Source organism: Schistocerca serialis, chromosome 2 (genome assembly GCF_023864345.2).
Source record: "Schistocerca serialis cubense isolate TAMUIC-IGC-003099 chromosome 2, iqSchSeri2.2, whole genome shotgun sequence".
NCBI lineage: Eukaryota > Metazoa > Arthropoda > Insecta > Orthoptera > Acrididae > Schistocerca > Schistocerca serialis.
In genome coordinates this window covers 247,082,321-247,108,127 of record NC_064639.1, presented here as the reverse complement: position 1 = coordinate 247,108,127, position 25,807 = coordinate 247,082,321, and the positions used below count along the sequence as shown (strand labels likewise).

General features: G+C 37.7%; 1 protein-coding gene across 1 annotated transcript in view; it reads right to left on the bottom strand.

Annotated features, from left to right (window-relative positions):
- Positions 1-3,317: 3,317 nt before the first annotated feature.
- Positions 3,318-25,807, bottom strand: part of LOC126456994 (protein O-glucosyltransferase 2-like) — a 93,472-nt gene continuing 70,982 nt past the window's right edge. The window contains exons 5-7 of the mRNA XM_050092958.1: positions 12,119-12,356; positions 6,146-6,445; positions 3,318-3,584 (exon numbers count right to left, since the gene is read on the bottom strand). Of these exons, the coding sequence (XP_049948915.1) occupies positions 3,420-3,584; positions 6,146-6,445; positions 12,119-12,356 (703 nt within the window). The 3' untranslated portion in view covers positions 3,318-3,419. The remainder of the gene's footprint in view (positions 3,585-6,145; positions 6,446-12,118; positions 12,357-25,807) is intronic.

Below are 25,807 nucleotides of genomic sequence, written 5' to 3'. Positions count from 1 at the left end.
TTGTTAATGGAACACGAGCAGGAACTAAGAATTTATCAGTCTTGGTGATATGCTGTTGGCTTCCATGCTTTTCCTTGAGTGGAATTTGTTTGATGTTTATTAAGCTGTGGTTAGCGTTGCTCTAATTGTTCTGTAGATGTTTATGTGATCTTTATAGAGAAATAACAAGCAGCCAGTCAGTTGCAAAACGGAAGGTTTATTTAAAGTCCTTGACCATGGTGAAAATAGCGACAATTCGATTACATGTTGTAGCAGAGTAATGTTAAAAATATAGTTGAAAGGTGCCAGTAAAACATAAAATTTTGCCTCCATAATATTAAAAACACGTATAATATGGTAGTCATCATTTGAGTAGAATCTCACCAATGTACATTAAGTAAATGCATTGACTGTACATTGGTAAGGTACTACTCAATGATGACCACCATGTTATGCATGTTTTTAATATTATGGAGATGAAATATTATGTTTTACTGACACCTTTCAACTATATTTTAATGTACCTTTGCTACAACATGTAAACCAGTTGTCACTATTTTCCTTCTGAAGAAGACGTTTTTATAAACGTGGAAATCACAACTAAGCGGTTTAAGTAAACCTTCCATTTTGCAACTGATTGGCTGCTTATTATTTCTTCATGTAGATTTCATTCTACAGCTGCTGCTCAAGACAAGTACATGATTTTAAAATATATTTATGTGATTTTTAACTGCTGCATTGATTAGACTGGTACCTATTAAGTCTGATGTGCTAATGATATGTCATTCTCATTTAATGGTGCTCAAATCCGTCAATGTTAGTAATATTCATGAGGAGCGAGTCTCCTGTATAAGCATCTGCTGAGGGGCTTGCATGTAGTTCATTTGCTTGTTTTGCTTGGTAGTAAATTGTAGTAGGGTAACACTGTAGCATGTTTGGAATTGAGTGGGCATGGTTTTCCAAAATTTTCAAAAATGTTGCTAGGTGTTGCTGCTTATATTTTTTGTTTTATCACTAAGTTTGAGTAATTGTTTGGGGTTCAGTGGCTTTCCAGATTAGGTTTCCCTTTTTTTTGGGGGGGGGGGGGGGGGAGAGAAGGGGTGTCCACTGGTTTTATAATTTGTTAAATGGGGCAATCACTAGGATATCCAGTTGAAGAGAAGTCTGTTGTAGTATTAGTATTGTTGCGATTGTTTTTCTCTTTTTAATCCTTCGGTGGTTGATATTTGCAGTTTACGTTTAGGGGCTTTAATAAAATTCTGAATTTCTGTGGAGCTAATGCCCAAGATAACTTAGATCAGTTAAAGTAGCTCGCTTGCTGTATTTGGTTGTTCATCTCCATATAAGGTTATACTTCAGTGTGTATGAAGTGACAAGGATAGTATTTCTAAGTACATTGTGAAACTTGTATAACCTTAAGCCTTGCAAAGCTGTAAATGGTGTGTGGCTTAATTGCTCTAGTTTGTTGTGGCTCTACTCCCTGACTTACATGTTGTAATTAGAATTTGTTTAAGTATCATGAAACAGATAAATCCCAGCCATCCCCCAATGTATTGTTTGTGGTGCCGAGCAGGGGTTTCAGTGGCAAGACAATAAGGAATATACTTTTTGACATGGAGTGGATGGCAGCTGTCAAAGTATTACTGTTGTGGTTGGTGCACATTATATGAACAGACATATTTGTGGAGCCATCTGAGAGGCAGGGATCAGCATCTAAGAAGGTGGCTCATTACTCTGAGAAGAGACAAGTGAAGCAGATTTTGAAGTAGGTGTTGATGTTATGGAGGAAATGGCAAGTACTGTCTCTGCCATGAGCCCATGTCATGAAAATGTCATCAGTGAATGTGAACAAGTCAACGGTTTTTGGTGTAGGTAACATGTCCTCCAAACGCCATCAACATCATTAATTTCTAGATCACTATTATACATAAATTGCATCAAAATGATTGAATGCAGGAGGCATATCTTATTATTAAATGAACCATTAGGTTGCTGGGTGATGCACAAGGCCCAATTGGTGGCATACTCTCTTGTACCACTAAAAAGTGTCAAAGATTGTAGAAGCTGCTTCATATTGCATTTCTATGCAACTAACTTCAACAATTTACCCTTGGAAATAAAATGGCTGTCAAACAGAAATGTTTCAAATGTAGATTAAAACGTTAGTTGCCACAAGACTGCCCGGCACCATGACAGAGCTTTACACTCAACATGCTGCTGGCCACTGCAGAACCTAAAGCCTGACACCATGGCCTGGCCTAATGGTGAAACAGCCATCACTATGCATGCAACAATCTATGTATTAAAGACATTTCTCCTCCTATACCATACAGGAATTCTTGAATATAAATGATTACTCATAATAAACACAAACACTGAAGACAAAACAGCAGAAAATTTGTGCCATCCAGAAACAGCAGCAGAAAAATTGGTTCACAGCATCACAGCAGGCCATTGATTCAGTAAATGCGACACATCTGACACCCACTCTGTAATCTCCAAGGATTGTATATTTGACTGGCTGAAAGCAGCACTCATTAACTTTCGACGGCTACAAGACAGATTGTTGACTTTACTGAATGTTCAATTCTCAGTGCCAGCAACTGAATACTCCCAAATATAAGGCATGGAAGCTGCAAAACGTTTAAGAATGCATTTATATAAGGGCTCACATTTGCACGTGTTCATGCTTGCTCTAATACACTGTTTATACATTCAGTGATTCAGTGTAAATTGTGAATATATCTTCAACCCACAATGTAAAATGCTTAAAGATACACAGTAAGGTAGGGCTACGCTATCCTGATGATTGATGTTTACTAAGTGGAGGCTGTGGGTATTCATTGAAGCAATATGGAGGAGGTTTTCCGTGTTGAGTTAAGACATCTGTGATCCAAGTGAACACTAATAAAACTTAAAATATTGCAGTTATGGGTGAAGATATCTTCCTCTTTCAAGAAATTGTGTCAGATGCCATTATATGCAAATATGGATATTATTTTTTCCCATTTAAAATATAAGAAGCAAAAAAGGTTTGAACATGAAATACTTTGAATAACAGTGCAATTCATTACAAATTCCTCTTTTACAGCCCATGTAGCTTTTTTTAATTGTTCACTAGTAAAATCTAATATTTGAGGAAGTATTGATATATTACTTCCTTTCAATTATGAAACAGAGAAAAATGCATAGTGCAGGCACATCACTTATTTCAGTTCTAGATGGTTTCATGCAGCCACTTCCATTAGAATCACTACATTCAGCAGATAGTAAGAAAAGGCAACATGTGTGAAACTTACAAACCGTGCGATACAGAGGGGAGACAAAATGTACTTCAATCATTTTGCCAAAACTGTATTCATAAATTGGTAACACACAGATACGAAATTAAATAATATGGTATTGTTAATATTAAAAGCAAGGAACATGTTTTTCTTCAACTACAGCTCTTCCTTATTTCTCAAGTCCTTGTCATCTCCTTGACTTTGCTTAGCTGATAGTTGATCACACTGGCAATCTTCATGTGGTTTGTCTGGAACTGGCTGTGGAACATGTTCCATACCATCTAGTACTTTAACTTCACTAATCACACGGTGAGACCAGTTCTGTAAAATTGTTATTAAAAAATGATAAAAAAATGTAATTATACAGAACCATAAAATTGATAATGAAATGATTACATTAGTGATGAACAAAACAGATACTTATTAGTGCAGGTATTGAAGAAAGTACTGATTTTGAGACTTAAAGTTTAAGAAGCAGCCTGTTCAGTCTATCTATTATTTCTCAGCACTAGATTGCATTAGTGGTCTTTAGATTCCTCTGCTTACCAAATGTCTGTGAGCTATCAAGCACAACAGCACCTAGTTTTTACACTGCTGTTATAAGTAGTACCAACAGAATGAAGGATTCAGCCTGGATATTGAATACCGAGGACAAGCCAAATACAGTTAAAACATATCCTGAATATGACTAATCTTTGTGGATGGCAATACTTGCACTGTAAACAATTTCGGAACTAGATAATGATTTTTCATCCTGAGAAGACTGCATACTGCAAAGAAACACCCTGACAGATTAAAATTTTGTATTTGACAAGGACTTGAACCCAGATGTTAGTCTTTTAAGGGTATTACTCTTAAAAAACAAAGCATCTGAAAACATCTTGCAATCCAACTCTTCCAAACTCCATACCATATCTTCTTCTTGGACTAAAAGACAATAGTGAAAGGACATGGCAGAAAATGGCTTATTCGTAGCATACTATTTCTTGAATGAACTCTCACTCTACAGTGAAATGTGCATTGCAATGAACTTTTCTGACTGGTAAAAACTATATGTGATACTGGAAATCAAACCCAGATCTCTCTCTTTAGTGGGGAATGTAAAGGCAAGTTACTGTAAGTTCATACCCAATGCCAAATTTTAGAGGAAAGCAAGAGCAAATCACCTCCGAAAGGATAGAACCTAGTATGCATTGATGTTCAAAATAGTCTTTGTTTTGATAGGACTTTTACTTTCTGTGTCTGGATAAAAGGAAGTAAGGTAGATTAGAGTTTTAACATGAGATGGGAAAAAAAGTCTGGATTGGACAGGAATGGTGAAATAAATTGACCCTGTCTTTTTAAAAGAAATCATCTTGATTTTCACCTTGCTCAACTGAGGGAAACCATTCAAAACCTGAATCCGGGTGGCCAGACTGTGGTGTAACCTGTAACTTGTTGATTCTGTGGAATAACATGTTCCATTTCTCATCACTTAGGTTGAAGAAAGATGTTTGTGGAAACTGGAAACATTGTTTAGATAGCTATTAAGTGTGGAGCATCTCAATGTAAACGCTCTGGTGTGCAGATGGATGCGAAATAAGTCAGCTCAGAACATCAACAATGCACGACAGTGAGTGTAATTCTCCACCTGCTTTGGAGTTGTGGCTTTGTGGTGCCTTGGATGTCACAGGGCAAACTGTATGGGCAATAATGTAAATGCCAGAACAATTGAAGAATATGGGAGAATGATCATTCTGAAATCTCAGATCAGTATAGCAGCACATGTAATGATCAACATCTGGTGTGAGAACTGTATTAGTCGCAATTGTAATGGAAACATTACAAGTTATAATATAGAAGAGTTATCACAAAACTGATTACATCATTTAAATAGCTTGAAGCTCTCCTTCAGCACTTGCTCATTGCAAAAGGTGAAGAAGTCACACATCATGGTCTAGGGACACTGCAGAGCAGGATCACTGCAGCAAATAACTTCAGCTACACTGCAGTGTAGTTTCAGCTCTCTGAGACTGCAGCTGTGCGTGTGTGTGTGTTGAAAGCTATGATTGTGTGAATCTTTTTATTGTGCCTATTGCAGCTCAGCATCTCCGCTATATGGTGAGTAGCAACTTTCCTTCTCTCGTATTAAAACACAATCAAAAATTTTATGTTCCTCTGATGTACAAATTTTATTTGCACTATGTAGATGTTCTAGATGAATTCTACAGTTCCACCAATTAACATTTTAGTACAAGAAGGGAGACCTTTAGTGCCTGCATGTTGCTGGATACGAATTTGGATTTCTTTGGTGCCTTTTACCAAGAATTTAATGAAACTGTTAAGACACTCAATTCATACTCAGGAGGAGTGTGATTGAAATCTTTGTTCAGTTATCGACATTTAGATTTTGTATGGGTTCTCTAAATCACTTCAGGCAAATTCCCAGTTGTTCCTTTCAGTGGGATGACAGTTGATTTCCTCCTTCATTCTTATATTGTTGAATAAGCTCGATGTTTCGAATGAAATAGATGTCAAAGGGCTGTTAAACCTTTTGCTTTTACATTGTTTGCAATTACGTAATCATTTATTAGCAAGTAAGTGTTCATCTTTGAACACTTGCGACAGTTTCATCTGTGTTATTTTATAAATCTGATTTGATTGGATGTCATTCCTTATATTTTGTAAAGTGGATAAGGGACATTTTTCACACACACATATAACTCTTTTGCCACTCGGCAGAAAGTATAATTCTTTCAAATCCTTTGATTAAGCTCAAATTAAGCCTTAGAGTAAAATATATCTGACAACACAATACTATTTCTCACTTAGAAATCCTCTAATTTTCTTATTATTAAAATAGCTGTATTTTTCACTATGAAGAGAAAAATAGAATTAAATACCTTAAGCAAGGTAGCATGATAACAAAATATATCTTGTGGCATCAAATTGGATCTTGCAAACTGTTGACCTCTTTCTGCTATGGCTCTTGCAGCAGCATCATGTTTCTTCGCCCATATTATTTGTTCTACTATATTGCTAAGGTCAGCATCTAAAGGTATATAATGTTTCCAAGCCTCTAGTTGATTGTAAAAGTGTTCATAATACTTTGAATCTTGCTTGAAAACAAGGGAGTCACCTGCCAGCAAGTAGGGAAATCTGTAAGCTGCTACAGTCCCATCAATGTTTATTTGATACTTATACTGAAACAAATAAAAAATTCAAATTAACTGAGAGAAAGAGGGACCAGAATTATTAAAATACTGGAACATTTTAGAGATGTTGAAAAATTCATTAATGTTTCAAACATACAAACAACACACAAATTATACATGGGCAAGCATTCTAACACTGATAATAACAGTCTCATTAATATAACACTTTAAACTGTCACTCCATACTTAGAATATAAGAAAGCCATTTTGATACAGTTGAGAGTTGCAATATGCCAAACAAGTAACCATATTAATTAACATCTTCATTTTAGAGAATTCTAGTAGTTCTTCAATTTTGGTGTTGATGATTAATATCATGTAGAACCTCCAAATTATATGAGGATTGGAATTTTAATAGTGGCAAGTATTTATTTACAGCTCATACAAAAGACATATGTTTCAAAGTTTTACTGGCCTTCAAAGTAGTCACCAGCATTGTGTATAACCCACTGCCAGCAATGTGGAAGTTGTAGGATACTCTTAGCAGTGACACTTGTGTGTTGACAGTTCGAGCCGCACAGTCTATTGCCCAACGAATTTGTAGCAGTTCTGAAGTGAATGCCATGAAGTGTTTCTTTCAGTTTAGAAATTGTGTTGAACTCACGTGGGCTTAAGTCAGGGGGGTGCAGTAGGTGGTATAGCACTTCGCAGTCGCATCAGTCAAACAAATCAGTAACAGCTTGCACTGTACGTGCTTGAGCATTGTCCTGCAAAATGATGGTCAGGTTCCTGCGGATAGTGTCATCACTTCTGTCTCTATACTATTCATTTTTGGAACACAATGTATGACCAGCTTAGAGACATAAGTGATGATACTTTCTGCAGGATCTGACCATCATTTTGCAAGACATTGCTCAAGCACGTAAAGTGCAAGTTGTTTCTGATTTGTTTGACTGATGGGGCTGCTAAGTGCTATACCACCTATTGCACTCCCCTGACTTAAGCCCATGTGAGTTCAACTCAGTTTATAAACTGAAGGAAAAACTTCACAGCATTCGCTTCAGAATTGCTGCAAATTTGTCGGGCAGCAGACCACGCCGCTCGAACTGTCAACACAACTGTCACTGCTAAGAGTATCCTACGACTTCCACATCATTGGCAATGGGTTGTACACAATGCTGGTGACTGCTTTGAAGGTCAGTAAAACTTTAAAACACATATCTATTTTGTACGAGCTGTAAATAAATAGTTGCCACTATTAAAGTTCCAACCCTTGTATATGTGCGTTCACATCATATTTTTGGTAAAAGTGTAAAGAAAGTCAGAGTACTTTGTTCTCCTCATGTTCTCATAAGATACATCTTTTAAAAGATAAAGTAGGCTAACTGACTTACTGCAACTTTCTTTTATTCTGTAACGGGATGTAAGTGGTAGTGTTACTAATAAAGACTGTAGTCCACATCACCCAAAATGCCTTTTACACAAACACATTATAGTGTGCCACTAGAAATTGAGTGATCTGCCAGGAATATCTTTTGAATAGTTCAAAGATACTGTATGTTGTTGTATATCACATATACAACCAAAGAAATATGGCTTCACACACTTCTTATAAACTGCGATGGGACAGATTATTGTATGGCTTTCCAGTCTGTAGATGTAGTCAGTGGAATCTCCATCTTTCCTTCCACATGCCATACAATGATTTCCATAAATTAGGGAAAATACAAAGAAACAGAAATAACAGGAAGCAACCAAAAGTCATTTACTTGAAAGTCGAAGTTGTTCAGTTCCTGTCACAGCATTGCTGCTCAATATTTCAAGCACCTGCAGCATCTTTACCTCATCTATACACAGCTGACACCAACATATTTGATAGTACAATGGCAGTGTGTGTGAGAGAGAAGACAGTAGGAATTTCCAACTCCATTAAATCATCATTTGGCGGAGGAACTACAGTTTGATGCTGATTGGCTGCAAGCCAATAAGTGAGCAGAATGATAAATGTACATACTACATATTTCTTTTGTTTGTAGACTGTTGGTTAGAATTTCTGACCACAGGTTTGTTATTCAGTTGGCTCAATAACGCCTGCATTTGTGGAAATCACAGATATTTATTATTTTACACTCAACATTAGGAGCCAGAACCAATCCAATTACATGTGCAGCCAATGAAAGTATGTTATTGTTAAGTAATCTGCACAGGATGCTTTATGAAGATGGTTTGTATGCAAAGCAAACTATCATGCTACTGCTCAACACTAATCACAGGAGGGAGGGCGCATGGCAATATGTATGCCAGACTGTTGATTCAATGCAGGACTGTTCTCTGCATAAATGAATCCCAGTTTAGTTTGCAAAAATTACAGTAAACATTTTGATCTGCCAAGGAGCTGCTGGAGCCCTCTTTCATCCCAAAAAAGATACTACCGATTAGGGAGAGTCTGTGTATGGAACGGTACCCCTTTGAAGTATTGCAGCACAATTTCACATCTGAAGATATGAATATCTGTAGAGATGACATCTTTAATACTTAGGAAGATTGCTAAAGCAGTGAAATAGGTTGATATTTGTCTTGCAAAACAATAGCTCTTTTTTTATACATGGCTGGTCTCGTGGATGTGGGGAAGGTGAATAAAGGAATGTGTTCTGTTGGCAGGTCATTAAAAATATGTAAAAAATGTATCAAAGAGGCTGCCTTCATTACACTCACATGTCCTCTTCTGGAGTATTGCCATGTGGTATGGGATCCTTACCAAGTAGGATTGAAAGTACACCAAGGAAGTTAAAAAAAGGGGAGCTTATTTTGTATTAATTATCAAGAAATAGGGAAGACAATATCAAAGAAATGATAAACAAGTTGGGGTGGTAATCATTGAACCAAAGGCATTTTTCACAGCAGTGAGTTCTTTTCATTAAATTTTAAACATCAATGTTGTCCTCCAAACGTCCAAATATTTCATTAACTGCAACCTATACAAGGAGAAATGACATCAAAATAAAATAAGAGAAATCATAGCTTGCACAGAAAGATTTGGGTGTTCATTTTTCCCAGTTGCTACTCAAAAGTGGAACAACTGAAAATTAGTCTGAAAGTAGTTCTATGAACCCTTTACCAGACATATAAGTGGTAACTGCAGAGTAATCATGTAGATGTAGATGAATGTACTCGACAACAAACAGCTCTGCACTCAGAGTGCCCAGCTTGACCTTCTGACCTCAGTGTCAAAGGTTGCTCTTGTAATTCTCTCAGAAGGCATATTACTGTTTGAAGTTTCTCTCCAAAGACTATTATTGTATCAAAAATAGCTTTGCAAAAAGTGCCAATTAGCTTCCTATGGAAGTAACAGTGAACGTCATTAATAGTATTATACACCTCTGATCATACTGCATTAATGTTCAGGATGATCATACGGCATCTGACATTTTTCGTGCAATATTGAACTGATATATCCGTATTGCATACTATGATATTTCTGCTGTAACAAACAAAAATTTGTCTTATGGTAAGTGTTTACATTTTATTTTGAATTCATTACATTTGACACACAATTTCACAGTACTATTATTTTAGATTATTTTTCCTGATTTTTGGACACCAGTGTTCTTTCTTAGGCAAGATGATTGCTTTAAGCTCACTGGCAGCATAATTGTACCCATAACCTATCCACATAAGAGGTAGTCTTTGAATTATTCATGCATTATTTCCTTGGATATTAGTATTCGATTAGTATGCTTTCTCCGTCAGACTGAATGACTGAAAATCAGTCATAGAAGTTCAGTCTGATTCGCATAAAACAGTATCCCATAAAAAAAAAAAGTATTGGACCAGTGACAGATGACATCTGTTCCAGCTGCTTTACATACCTACATTACTGAAGAGTTCAGCAACAGCAGATTTTTTTCCTGGATGACCCAATCTGTACGATGTCTACATCCATCCCATCTGTCTTTTAACAGTGCGACATGTCTGGGCAATGTAAGATATCCCATAATGGCATGGTATTTACATATTCCTGGTGTCCTTTCTCTTCGGTCATCTTTTGCAGAACTCAGAATCATTAACACACACGTCAAAGGATGGAAGACATATTTTACTGAATGTTTCTTGAAAAGCCTGCTGATCTCGAGGGACACACTGCCAACGTGAGGTAGGAAAACTGTTATTGTGGAGATTACCATTTCTTCTGGCTGCTCTTGAGGTTTGGTGTGTGCTGTTCAAAATGCACAGTGAATCTGCTTATCAGAGTACCCAGGATATTTGAAAGGGTGCAGCAGAATTTGTTACACCGGTGTAATGTGTGCGTTGATGTTGCCATCATTTCAGGTAGCTTTTATGAGCAATACAACTGTTGTATGAACAACGTAACTAATTTCTATGTGATAGTTAAATCTGATTACTATTCTGCAGTAGTGTAAAGTACCTTTATAACACATTAAATAGTAAATGTAAATAACCTCAGGAAAACACATTTAAATGTTGTCAGTGTCATTATTATTATGAAGGTTGGCATAAATAATGAACCACAGTAGTTGATACAGAATCCTTAAGTGTAGGCAATATACTTCATATAGGATGAGAGAAGTCACAGATGGTGACACCAATGTTTCTGCATGCAGTAACTCTTGATTCTCAGGAGCTCACTTACACCTGAGATAAAGGAGGTGAATGTCCAAAGGTCTATGCCAATTCATGTCAGCACATTCCTCTATTCTTGATTTTTCCTAGCTTTCCAAGATAAAATGGCAACCTCTCAACATAGGCAGGTCCTATGCATTTGCCCCACTATATCCTAGTTTACCTACAAGTACTGTGAAACTGTGATAGTGTGCCAATGACAGAAACAAAACATCAGTTTTGATGTGTGGGGCTGAAATTTAAAGTGAATGAAGTCTGCCACAGTATACTTATTCACTGAGAATCAGTTATTGAAACATGACTACCAAGATATATCTTTGTCTGGTCCAGTATTTATTTGCTTTGTGATAGCTGTAATTTGAGTGGTATCTCTGCTCGGTTAGTTTTCTTCCAGTCTCTGCAATTAACATGTGTAACAAATCCATACTGAAGACAATGATCTCTTTAAGATTATCCCACTGGAGGAGCTTTTCTGATCACTTTTAGTAGATAGGAAGAGGTTATGTGTTTAAATCTTCTCTCCCTGTGTAGTACTAAGATATTAAGTTGGAGGCCCACCATATAAACGAGTGAGTATTGCATGGCAGTGAATCAATAACTGACCTACAATGCTAGAAAATATGTTCCCTCTAGCACTATATTTCCAACTGGTGATTTTGTGTTTCTCACCACACCGAAAAAATCACTGACATTCTCATATTCACCTGACATCATCCTAAAACTATTTCATCATTGACACATAAAACTAAAATGCAATAGAAGTGTCCTTTCACTTACATTGCCAATTAGCTAACAGCTACTCGTTTTTATTACTGTTACAGTATTGTATCATTTTGCCACACTTCCAGTATTTTCAATTCTGGTGGCCATCGCATTATCAATAACATTCATTCAACTCCTAAGCCTCCATCATTCCTCCTCGGCTGCACTCTCCTGTCAAAACACGTGTGCATGAGTGCTGCCCCCCCCCCCCCCCTCCACTCACACACACAGATACGCACAAAGACACAAAACAAATGGAAATTATGTATTGTATCTATGTTCATATTTAGTAATTTGATATAAAAACATCCAACTTACATCAAAGAACTTAAAGAATGATATATGCTTTTCTTTTGGACCATATTCTTTCTCTTCTTCTTTGAAGAAGAAAAAATTTGTAAGTGATGCATTAAATAAATCAGGATTTTTTCGAGCAATTTCTATTAACTTGAGTCTTTCTCGGCGAGAATCTCTTCCTCTCCAGAAAGCTTTTTCAATTTTGTCTTCCCATTTTTTATCAATATTTCCTTGGACGGACAGCATATCTAACATCACTCTGCAATAGGAAAACAAACAAAACATTAAAATGAAAATTAGTTGTCATTCATTGATTGGCTTATAATGTGCAACATTGAGAAGGTTTGAAAAATTAATGGGATAAGTCAGTTCTCTTTAAATATATTTTTTCATATTTTGTATCTTTATCTTGTACACAGCATAACCCACCTTTTTCATCTTCACCAGTGGTGCAGATCTTATATCTCATAGTTATGTGTGGACAGTGACTATGTAGACACACATTCAAGAATCTAATACAGAATCACAGCAACAGCGGTCTAAGCCAGACTATTTGCTGTGGCAAATTGCAATTAGAAATGATAACTCACAAGGTTTTTTTGTTATTTTGCTATCATTTTTCCTTAGCTGAATCTCTCAAATATGGAAATTCCAAATTTAATGTATTTTTGTCTAACAAATGGAGCAGGAAATTTTCATATCAGTGAGAGAACTCGGATACAACATCAAACAGTGGAAGACAAATATAGATGAACTGGTTTCAGATTCAGTACATATGCTCTGCATCTTCAAAATCATATGCGTTTCCTCCAAGGTCACATTTATTTCATCGGCTCTCATTTTGAGTGTTCAAAAATAAATAAATAAATAAATAAATATGTATCATATCTATACATCCACACTTAAACATTGAATAGCAGCTAGTTAACTCAAACTGAAACAAAAAATGAAGGTACACCTAAAGCAATTCTTAACTGAAACACATGATACATTAGATCTCTTAAAACTTATATCTACCATGGATATTTTACTTTGTTAGAGAGAGGCAACAGTGAGGATGTGAATCCAATCAAAACAACCATAGTGATTATTATTTTCATATCCATGACAGTACAGTTATTTACAAATTAAAAATATACCTACAATATATACATAAGACTTTGTGGATTTCAAACTGATTTTGAGGCTCAAAATTCAGCAGTCATAATTGATGGAACTTTATTGAAACCAAGTTCACCAGTGTGCAGGTTTCAGGCAACTCTGAGCAGATCGAGAGGTGTTCAGCACCTTGAAGTACTCCACATTCATAGGTTGCATCTCCAGTAACATAGCACCACCACTTCAAGTTTTGTTTGCACCGCAGCATTTCAGTTCACAGTCTATTCAAAGTCTCCCATATCTGGTAGGGCAGTTGCAAACCAGCAGTGGGCTCTTATTTTAGGTTTATGGTGCCTTGATTTGCCACAGCTCTGTTCGATAAGTGGAAGGCAATGATGTAATGGCTTCAGTTGTTTGAAGAAATCTTTTTCTCGACTTCACCCCAGGATAAGATATTTTGCTTCCAAGCAGGGGAAGCCCAAAATCACTTTTTTGTTTTCTCTTAATTTCTGCTGCTTTTCTTTGTCTAATATCTGCGGGTGCTATGCCTACAAAATGATAGATTTTGTGAACTGGAGTTAATAGTGGCAAAAATTAGTGCTGTCAGTTGCTTACGTACAGTTGCTTTGAATGTTTCATTCCTTAAGTTGGATTTTCAAGTAAAAATCACAAAATGAATATCTACATCTACATTTACATTTATACTCTGCAAGCCACCCAACGGTGTGTGGCGGAGGGCACTTTACATGCCACGGTCATTACCTCCCTTTCCTGTTCCAGTCGCGTATGGTTCGTGGGAAGAACGACTGCCGGAAAGCCTTCGTAGGCACTCGAATCTCTATAACTTTACATTCGTGATCTCCTCGGGAGGTATAAGTAGGGGGAAGCAATATATTCGATACTTCATCCAGAAACGCACCCTCTCGAAACCTGGACAGCAAGCTACAATGCGATGCAGAGCGCCTCTCTTGCAGAGTCTGCCATTTGAGTTTGCTAAACATCTCCGCAATGCTTACCAAATAACCCTGTGACAAAACGCGCCGCTCTTCTTTGGATCTTCTCTGTCAACCTGATCTGGTACGGATCCCACACTGATGAGTAATACTCAAGTATAGGTCGAACGAGTGTTTTGTAAGCCACCTCCTTTGTTGGTGGACTACATTTTCTAAGGACTCTCCCAATGAATCTCAACCTGGCACCCTGATCATTCCACTTCAAATCGTTCCATACGCATACTCCCAGATATTTTACAGAAGTAACTGCTACCAGTGTTTGTTCCGCTATCATATAATCATACAATAAACGATCCTTCTTTCTATGTATTCGCAATACATTACATTTTTCTATGTTAAGGGTCAGTTGCCACTCCCTGCATCAAGTGCCTATCCGCTGCAGATCTTCCTGCATTTCACTGCAATTTTCTAATGCTGCAACTTCTCTGTATACTACAGCATCATCCGCGAAAAGCTGCATGGAACTTCCGACACTATCTACTATAGAAAACATTACATAAATTTTTTCTGTGTATATACATCATATTAACTTGAAATGTATAAAAATATTCACACACTGTAAGGTACATATTGTATTTAGTGAAATATCATCGACACATACATCCATACTCTACACACCACTATGAAATGCAGGGCTAAGGGTACTCTCAGGTGCACCAGTTATTAGGATTTCTTCTTGTTTCAATCATATATGGAGCATGGTAAGAATGACTGTTTAAGAGCCTCTGTGCCCACTGTTATTAGACTAATCTTAATTTCCTACATTTCTGCAATTTTTTTCTGTTTTAATCCACTGTTCATAACCAGTACACATCTCTACTCCAGTAAAGCAGTTTAAAATCTACTTTATCTGTGTCGTACCATTATATAATCTACCTGAAACTTTCAAGTTTCTCCAGTTCTCCTCCGCATAGATAGCCTTCTTTCATGGTTCTTAGACTAAGTGTTGGCAAGATCAAATTATGTTGTGTCAAAAATTCTACCAGGCAGCTTCCCCTTCAATTCATTTCCCCTAGTCCATGTTTTCCTACTATTTTTCCTTCTCTTCCTTGTCCTACTATTGAATTCCAGTTCCCCAGCACAATTAAATTTTCATCTCTGTCTGAATATCTTTTTTTAACTCATCACACACTATTTCAGTCTCCTCCTCTTCTGCGGAGATAGTTGGTGCATAAGTTTGTACTACTGTCGTGGGATTTGGTTTTTCGCTTATCTCAGCTACTGCAATGCATTCACTGTTCTGTTCATAGTAGCTTACCTTCATTCTTATTTTCTTATTCATTATTGCACCAACTCCTCCATTACCTCTATTTGATTTTGTGTTGATAACCCTGCACTCACCTGCCAGAAATCCGTTCTTTCCGCCATTGCACTTCACTAATTTCCACTGTATCTAACTTCAACATGCCCATGTTTTGTTTAAATTCTCTGAACTACCTACCCAACTAAGGGATGTAATATTCGACACCAAACTCATAGGATCGGTTTTGTTTTCCCTTATGACAACATCCTCCTAAAATTTCTTGTTCAGAGGTCTGAATGGTGGACCACTTTACATCTGGAAAAAGTTTACCCAAGAGGATGCAATCATCATTAACCCACACAGTACACCTGCATGCTACCAGGAAAAATAACAGCTATAGTTTCTCCTTGTTTCATCTGTTCACAGTAACAACACAGCAAAGCCATGTTGGCTAATTTTACAAGGTAAGATCAGTCAATCATCCAGACTGTTGCAATTACTGAAAAGGCTGCCACCCTCTTCAAGAACCACAGATTCATCTGGCCTTCCTATAGATATCTGTCGATTACAGTTGCACCTACTGTAACACTTTGTCTCATTGAGACATACAAGCCATCTCACCTCTGCAAAGTGGGGTAATCCCATGGTCCAAACTGAGACTGAATGCACACCACACACAATTGCTTTTCAGTCCTTACACAGCCTTGTCACACACAGCTCAGATAATAACTGAACAGGCATACAGCTGGGTCACAGCAAACAGTTTAAGCCAAAAAGACTCATATTATGTGATTTAAGATAAAGAAAAATAACATGATGGCACCAAAAGTAGATATTAATGATCACTAAGTAAATGAAACACTGTATGCAAAATTCCTTTGGGTGCTGCTGGATAACAAGTTAAAATAAATTCAACATATAAACAAACTAATCAATAAGCTTTGTTCATTACGTAATGCTCTTGGGATATTGTTCTCTGTCTTGATCTTAAGGAATAAATGAGGATGTACAGATGTTCTTTTTCTCAGTTTACTGTCATGTAGTGTGATTAATGATTGTATTAAATGTTGTATTAAACTGCTGTATCCTGGGATTTCAGTCCAACTGCAATAAAACCAGGTCCGGTGATATGCACAATTTGTCACAATATAAAAACCAATACTCTCACCAGATAAATACGTAGCATTTTCACAAGACATCTGGTGACAAAAAGTTTCTGAAATACATGTTGAAACGACCCTATCACATACTGGAAAATATGAATTGTTTGGCAGAATGATAAGGTGCACATTATCTAAGTTTTTGCATCAACCTCATTGTGTATAACTGCTCATGTCAGCCACATGTGAATTCTATCCCTACCATGATAAATACTCAAGCCACTGACCAAATAGTTGAGATGTAACCACCCACAAACAGCAAACCATCTCTGGCAGGACAGAGAGCGTTCCCGAAATTTTGCAAATTAAAGTAACTGAACAATCTGATCAAGTTGCAGACCTCCAAACAGGATGCTCCAAATGTGTGTTACAACAGCAATGCTCTTCCAGCATGAGCAACCTCTAAGAATATTGAGCTGCAGCCCATAAGTGTGACAGAAATCGGTGGTGGTGGTGGTGGTGGTGGTTGATTACAAACTGGACAGTCACGAGTGACAATTCCTTATTGTTCATGTTTCAGCATAACTTTTTTTCTCATTTATTTCCACTGTGAAATACAGATATTGGTCACCCATGTTCCACAAATGGATCTTATCATGATGGACACATCATGTTTCCTCCCACTGTCTATCTCTGACATAAATCCAGATGGAGATTGTCACCAATGTGTTACTTCACTGTTATCTAGTCATGGATACCTGTACTGCACCAACCATTTTGGTGTCAAACTGATCGACAGTGATGTAACAAATGACAATCCATTGACTACTCCAGCACCAGTAAGATACTCAATGATACTTAACAGTCAGAGCACCACGGCCACCAGTCCATGCATGGCCTCGTCGGCTGCCTCCAGACAAACTCAAGATCACAAAGCAAGAGTTCCCTTTCACAATGGATCAAGTGGCATGTCAGCTTTCATATTGTAGCTGGACCTTCCCATTCTGTACTGCCACTAAGAAGAGAATGGGATGTGACCTAATAGTGACTATCATCAGCTTAATGCCAGTGTGATACCTCAATGCTATCCTGTGCCACATATCCTGGATTTTTCTGTTTACAATCATAACAAGACAGTTTTCTCCACAACTGACCTCATCCATGCTTTTTATAATATACCCATTGTGCTAGGAGACAATTTAAAATTACTGTTTCACACTCAATTTGGACTTTAAAAAATTCTCCAAATACCATGTGAACTGTGCAATGCAGACTTTCTAACATTAACTAGATACAGTTACAAAATATTACCCAGAGGCCATTTATGCTATATAATTTGCATTCCAGCAAATAGGTTTTCATCTAACATGGTGCCACTAAAGAACCTTCACTGCTTCTGGGTGTTGTGTCTACTTCAGCCCCAAATATCAAAAACACTTGTGAGGGGAGTGATGCAAATAGTAAAGTGTCAGTTATATTTTATATACTGTGTAGATTCTTTGATTATTCATGTTGTCTCTGGACTTTGACAAATAAATGATATATAGATAGACTTTTTTCAGTTTACTGCAATGTTAAGTAATTAACAATTGTATATTGTGTTAAACACACAGTATTTTCACAAGACATATTCAAGAAGCTCCCCTTTTAACACAAAATCAGGAACTGGGAACACCAACCAGCTCAAAAGAAAATTACAAAACATACCTCATTAGCCATTCTTACAAATCAGCTGGGTACCTAGATTCTAGGATTCAAAATACTTTTTAGCTTCAAGGAAGTAGCATGACAAATAATAGTGTACTGTAAATAGATTTCTGTATTTCAAAAATACCAGTGTAACAAAGTAAATATCAAGCTGCTCCTATGAGATAAACAGAAGGTATGACTCCTTCTTGAGGGGATCTATGGAACACTGTGAATGAATGGACAAAAATCAATATTAGACTTCTATACGACAGGCTTAGTATTTGAATTTTGTGTTTCTGTATTGCTGGATATTCTACAGTATTTCTGAGACTACTGTTTGTTTGGACAGTTGCAGCACTTACAATGATCTTGCTTATACTAGTCATTTTATGTGTATTTCACGTCAGCAACACTTGGGTTTTGTGGACGACGAAGGAGTGTTGATTACTGTTTAGATCAGTCACCTACATAGTCTAAATTAACTTCATATTCGGTTGTCAAATACTTAAAATGTACAGAAGAGAACACAAGTGCCAAGAGTGAGTATGGTTCCTTGGATGTTGAGCTTTCTCATTTGAGAGCTTTGTCCTGGAGGATCAGGAGGAAAATTACACGCTTCCCTAATAAGACATCTGATCCCTATAGTCACTTGCAAAATATCTTGAATCTCTGTGTTTCCTGTGGTATTAATTTCTTTTTCCATGTAAGTTTCATCTGCCCCCTCCTCTGCAAATGAAAATTTTTTGTGAACCTTTTATATTGTCTCCACAACATTGGTGACCATTAACACTTTTATATTCCCCAATTAACCTACAAATGATGATAAGTGCATTCAAATAATAAATTATGAGGCAGAATTGCAGGCTCAACTGCAAATTTGGTATTCAAATCACCAAACAATATAATTATTTTACTGTTTCTCATGCAGTCTCTCATAATTTGCTACAGTTTTTCCTGAATACTGACATATTACCATCTGGTGCACTGTAGATGCAGATAATGATTGAGCCAGTATTGCAGTGTGCAGTATGACTTACTCTAAGTCCCTCACCTTAAATAGTTTGATACATGTAGCTGAAATTGTTTCCTCTCTCTTTCACAAATTATGAAAATTGTACTATTATGCACTTAAATTCTGCAACTGTAAATATGGTGAAAAGCTTCAGAGGCAAACAAACAGTGACAGAAAAGCACAAAAAATGTATTTGTGAACTGCTCACTAGGCTGGTAAATGGTAAACTAGTTCTTTTTTGGAACAAGAAGACCGAACACAGACCAACAGGAATACAACTGGATTCACACTGTGATATGCAAGTGGTGGTCTAGGTCTTGGATGGTGGGAATACAGGAAACATGGGGGATGGAAAGACAGCAGAAGAGGTTTGTCTTGTAATCCCACAATCTGTCTTTTCCCAAACATTCCCAGATGGTTTCTAAAATCCTATAATAACGGTTCCAAAACTCAGGCTCAAACAAGTTATTCATAAATAGAGAAGGAAGGGCTGGATATCATCTTTGGAGTGCACTAATTCTGCAGTTCCTTTCAGCATTTTATCACTGGGTAGTGAGGGGTGTGACTCTATAGCAACAGTTGCTTCACCTCCTCCATCAGTCTCATTGGGGGTCTCTCACATGTAACTGTTCATTGTTAGTTATGTGTACTAGCTGCAAATGGAAAATGACATAACATGGAAGGTGAATAGTTTGGCCTGTCACACGCACCAACCAGCACCTCCGTGATCATATTTCCCTTCGGCAAAATCAACTCAGCTGTGGGACTGCCCGCACATTGATTTTGTGGCACCTTTCTTGAGAGCCATGTGGCAAATCCTTGTTGAGTCTTTCTCCCTTTTTATAGATGTCACTAAACTGCAGCAGACAATAACAACTACTACTCAAGAAAACTTTTTCTATGAAATGTACACCTCGCATCTTAGTCACAGTTAAAGGGTTGCAATTTATGCTAACTGCCTTCTGGAAATTCTGCACCTGTGATGGCATCAAACATATCATGGCTTATCCATTTTGTTCTGCCTCCAATCACCTGGTGAATCATTTTGTTTGAACCATTAAGACCCAACTGTCAAATGCTTTGGGGACAGCTCAACCACACCAGCTCTCTTTTTGTAGCAGAATGACAGCCACCCATATTTGCAGTCCACCAGTCCCCATCAACACTTCTAGACTTTTTTACACCACTACCTGTTCAAGATGAAGAAATGACAACTTTTCATTTGTGGGCTCTCCAATATGGGTCTGTATCCTCAGGTGGGCCCCCACTTAGATCCCGGAACTGATTCTGATGCAACAAGGTCATCAAGATGTTTTGGTGGTGACTGCACAGGGAACATTCCACTAGGGACAATGGGTGTCCTTCCATCTTCTTCGTACCTGTCACTGCAGGTCTTCATGGACTTAGACCCCGTTCCCCTTAGCAGTGGAGTAACTTGTGCTTTTAGAGTCTCAATTGGGGCAAGCAGCTACTGCTTCTTCACTTCCTCTCCAGGACCAGCATGGACTCCCTAATGGTGTTGGCTCACTGACACAGCACCATCTTTCCCTGCATTGGCCAGATTGTTTTTGGCCCTTCCTGCCAATTCAAGAGGGGTGTGATCGTAAGTTGGCCATGGATAGTGATGGTTAACCTATTGAACAGAAGTGAGAATGGGTCAGTGACCTCTTGGTCTTAAATCAGCCAGCTGATGTGCTCAAAATGCTTTGCTGCTCACAGCAAATCAGCTGGATGTTGGTGTAAAGAGGCATATTGATAGTATGGCATCATTCATCAAAACATCCCATAGGATTGCAAGATCGTTTCTGCCTTGCATCAGCGGGTATGGCTGAAAACAGTCCAGCCAATGTGAGGTAGGATGATGACTTGTCAGTGGGCTGGCACCTCTTGGGTGTCAATGCGCTGGTGACGATTCTGCACTACTTCATTATATCTGGATATTTTTGGAGTGATTGTTTTATTGGTTCATGATGATGGGGTCTCTTTGGGTTCTGAGTATAGTGAAATCCATCCACTGCTGTGAATTCTACTTTGGTGTACTGTGATACTGTATGAGTGAAGAGGCGGATTTCAGCCAAGCCCCCTAGTGGTTCCCCGCAACATAATTCAAGTTGTGTGAATTTTAACTCTTTTCATTTTCAGTCTTGGAAAATTTACCAGATTAGTACCTTCCCTTATACACCATGTGTCATTTTTTTCTGTGTTTCAGTGTATTCAATAAACAGGTAATTAACGATCTTGGTAATATAAATTGGGGAGTACAAAAAGAGCTAAAATGCCAAGGAGAAATTAAAATGATAAACAACAAAGCAGAGACAGGAATAATAAGGGAAATGTAAAGCCAGTAAAAGAAAGGTGGAACAGAAGAGTAAAAAAGGAAAAGTATGGACAACAGAGGCAGCAAATTGGACAAAGTGGCACAGAGGATCACAAGCACTCACAAACTTTCAAACGAGAATGACTCTGGGGACAATAATATGAGTTGGATTATTAGTATCCTTCTGTACAGTTCAGAAGAACTGCTGTGTTTGGTTGGACAGGAGACCATATTAGCAGTGCAGTTTGTACTAATGAAATAGTAGTGCACTGCAAATGTCAATTTACACTGAAGAGCCAAAGAAACTGGTACACCTGCCTAATATTGTGTAGGGTCCCGCAAGTACACAGAAGTGCCGCAACATGACATGGCAAGGACTCAACTAATGTCTGAAGTAGTGCTGGAGGGAACTGACACCATGAATCCTGCAAGGCTGTCCACAAATCTGTAAGACTACAAGGGGATGGAGATCTCTTCTGAACAGCATATTGCAAGGCATCCCAGATATGCTCAGTAATGTTTATGTCTGGGGAGTCTGGTGGCCAGCAGAAGTGTTTGGACTCAGAAGTGTTCCTGGAGCCACTCTCTTGCAATTATGGATGTGCGGGGTGCTGTATTGTACTGCTGAAATTGCCCAAGTCCATTGGAATACACAATGGACATGAATGGATGAAGGTGATCAGACAGGATGCTTACGTACGTGTCACCTGTCAGAGTCGTATCTAGACGTATGAGGAGTCCCGTATCACTCCAACTGCACACACCCCACACCATTACAGAGTCTCCACAAGCTTGAACAGTCTCCTGCTGACACGCAGATTCCTTGGATTCATGAGGTTGTCTCCATACCTGTACACGTCCATCCCCTCAATACAATTTGAAACATGGCTCGTCCAACCATGCAACATGTTTCCAGTCATCGGCAGTCCAATGTCGGTGTTGATGGGACCAGGCAAGGCTTAATGCTTTATGCCGTGCAGTCATCAAGGATAAACGAGTGAGCCTTCAGCTCTGAAAGCCCATGTCAATGATGTTTCATTGAATGGTTCACACACTGACACTTATTGATGGCCAGCATTGAAATCTGCAGCAATTTGCAGAAGGGTTACATTTCTGTCATGTTGAACGATTCTCTTCAGTCATTGTTGGTCCCATTCTAACAGGATCTTTTTCCAGACACAGCAATGTCAGAGATTCGATGTTTTACCAGATTCCTGATATTCGTGGTACACTCTTGAAATGATCATAAGGGAAAATCCCAACTTCATTGCTACCTCGGAGATGCTGTTTCCCATCGCTCGGATGCCGACTATAATCTAGGTTCAAACTCACTTAACTCTTGATAACCTGCCATTGTAGCAGCAGTAACCGATCTACCAACTGCAACATACACTTATTGTCTTACATAGGCATTGCTGAGTGCAGAGCCATATTCTGCCTGTTTAAGTGTCTCTGTACTTGAAGACGTGTGGCTGTACCAGTTATCTTGGTGCTGCTGTGTAGTTTACTGTTGTTCAGTGTTTGGCAGTAGATCAAGCATATAAAGATACAGCTGTATTACAGTTGATGGATATTGTAGTTCATCTCACAGCTTCCTCTATTGCTGTCAAGATAACATATGCTTGTATGCTCCATACTGGGATTTGTGAGCACTTTCTGGTCAAAGGTAGCTAATGCGTAATATGTAGTACTCAAAGATGTGTGAAGTCCAAAGGAAATAGCAGTGCATGTTGGTGTTAGAAAATCAGTAACACTAGCCCCTCATTCTGGACATTCTTGCATGCTATATCCTGTACTAACTGTGAGAAGTCGCAGACTTGGCACTTTACTGTTGTACTCCCGTAGACTGCAGGTAAATGTTTTTGTTGTCTTTCTAAGAATTTCAATCTATTTTGTTTGTATAATCAGTTCTGCAAACAGGGCTCATGAAACAATTAGTTGCAAAAGGAAATAAAAGCAATGTAGGGTCCCCAAGAACCAAAATATGACAGCCAAATTTACAACTTCATGGAATAAGATGCAAAGAAATTAGAACTATAGGAATGACAGTTGTGAAACAGCAACTATGATTTATTTCCCAGTCTACAGAATTTAATTGTCTCTATCAAAGTAACAATTTTAACATTAACTTACATTACTAGACTATGCACCTCATTTGCACAACATGTTAACAAAGTTTTCATGAATACTTTCCATAATTTGACTTACATAAAGGTTGTATTAGGTATCAAGTTTCTGTTGGCATGAACAAAGTGAAAGAGTTGATTCCCACTAAAAATGAAAGTTGATTGAAAGATCTACAGGCAGATCTCTAAAACTGATCTTCAAGGGGCTAAATTTTGTTAATTTTTGGGTTTCTTTACTTTTACAGTGCATGCATTAAAAGTTATGACATCATTTGTGTTTACCTACTGGTACAAGAAAGTGTTTACTGCACTAGCTGTAGCAATAAACTCTGAAGTATCAAGCATAATATCAACATGATGAAGGGTAAGCTGAAAATTATGTAATGCCTCCAAATTTTTATGTGAAAACTCAATGCTTTTTGAATAAAACCAACATTATTACTGTTCTGTGTCTTTATTCTTCATGTCTACATATTACAGTCCTCTACAGCTAGAGCACTCTGAACTGTAGAGTGTAACATGGTAGTTTGTAATGTATCTGTGTTGGTGCACAAGACATATGGAGGACCCTCTCCTTCCACATGGCAATGTCAAACCACACACAAGCACTGTGAAATCCATGATAATCTAGTACCTTGGGGTCACAGTCACTGATATCCACTATACTGTCCTGACTTCACAGCATCCAGTTACCATCTGTTTCCAAAACTTAACGAACACTTTTGAGGACTTTATTTGATATTGATGAAGGGTGCAAGCAGATGTGAGGTTGTGGCTACATTAAAAAGTTAGCATTCTACAGTGACGGTATCAACAAACTGGTCTCTCGTTGGGAGAAATGTATACATTGACAGGGTGACTATGCTGGGAAATAAATATGTAGACATTAAGAATGAAGATGTAAAATGTTAATAACACTTGTTTTATTTAAAAAACTTTAAGAATTTTCCAATTAAAATTTGGAGGCATTACTTTTCAACAAGCCCTCATATTAATTTATTACTTCTTTACTACTAGCTATATTCATGGCATATTTTGCAAACAGTATTCACATATATCACTGAATGTACCAAATAAATTATATCATTGTACAACACACAGTTCAGATGATATGATGTCATGAACATTGAGCTGAGTGAAAATGAAACTGCAGGACGAAATTCGCTAAAGATACAGGTGAAATATGTGTACAGATACATGTAAAGTATATTAAATATATGTGACATGTGCTTATGCAGACAAATAGATTGGTAAAAAGCTCTTCCTACACTCCTCAATTGATTTCTACCTAATTTGGTGCACAAATTATTTACTATCTGCAAAGAAACACTGTGGGGGGTAAGAACCAGTGACCTCCTGTTGGAGTGAGAGTGATAACATGGAGAGAAAAGGAGAAGATAAACAAAGATAGGGAAGAGGAAGAGGATGGCGGAGAGAGGGGGAAGGAGAATATGGAGTAACAGAAGATCGAAAAATATATACCTGGGCAATGCCAGCTAATCAGCTAGTACTTTTTATAAAATGAATTTCAATTTGTTACTCATTGTTTCATTTATAATTTTTTTCAAAAAATTTAGACTAGTCTGGAAATTTTCTTCACTGCCCAGTACTCACCCTTCCGTACATTAACTTATCTGTAATGTAATATTACCAGGAAAAATTTACATATTCGGATATTAGATGTGCAACTAAAACTTTGTAAAGGTTTACTTTCTAAGGGTACTATTTCAAAAATCAGTTAAAAGTAATCCATCAATAAGATACATTAAAAAAAACTACTATTAAGTATCAATGGCCAAGGAACAGTTTAACTCAAGACAAATGTAAGAAACTACTAGTTATGACTATAATAGAGGGAAACATTCCACGTGGGAAAAATATATCTAAAAACAAAGATGATGTAACTTACCAAACGAAAGTGTTCGTATGTTGATAGACACACAAACATACACACAAAATTCGAGCTTTCGCAACAGGGAAGGAGAGGGAAAGACGAAAGGATGTGGGTTTTAAGGGAGAGGGTAAGGAGTCATTCCACTCCTGGGAGCGGAAAGACTAACCCTAAGGTAACATGCAAGGCCTTCCTGATCTTTGTCAGGTAAATAGCATTGT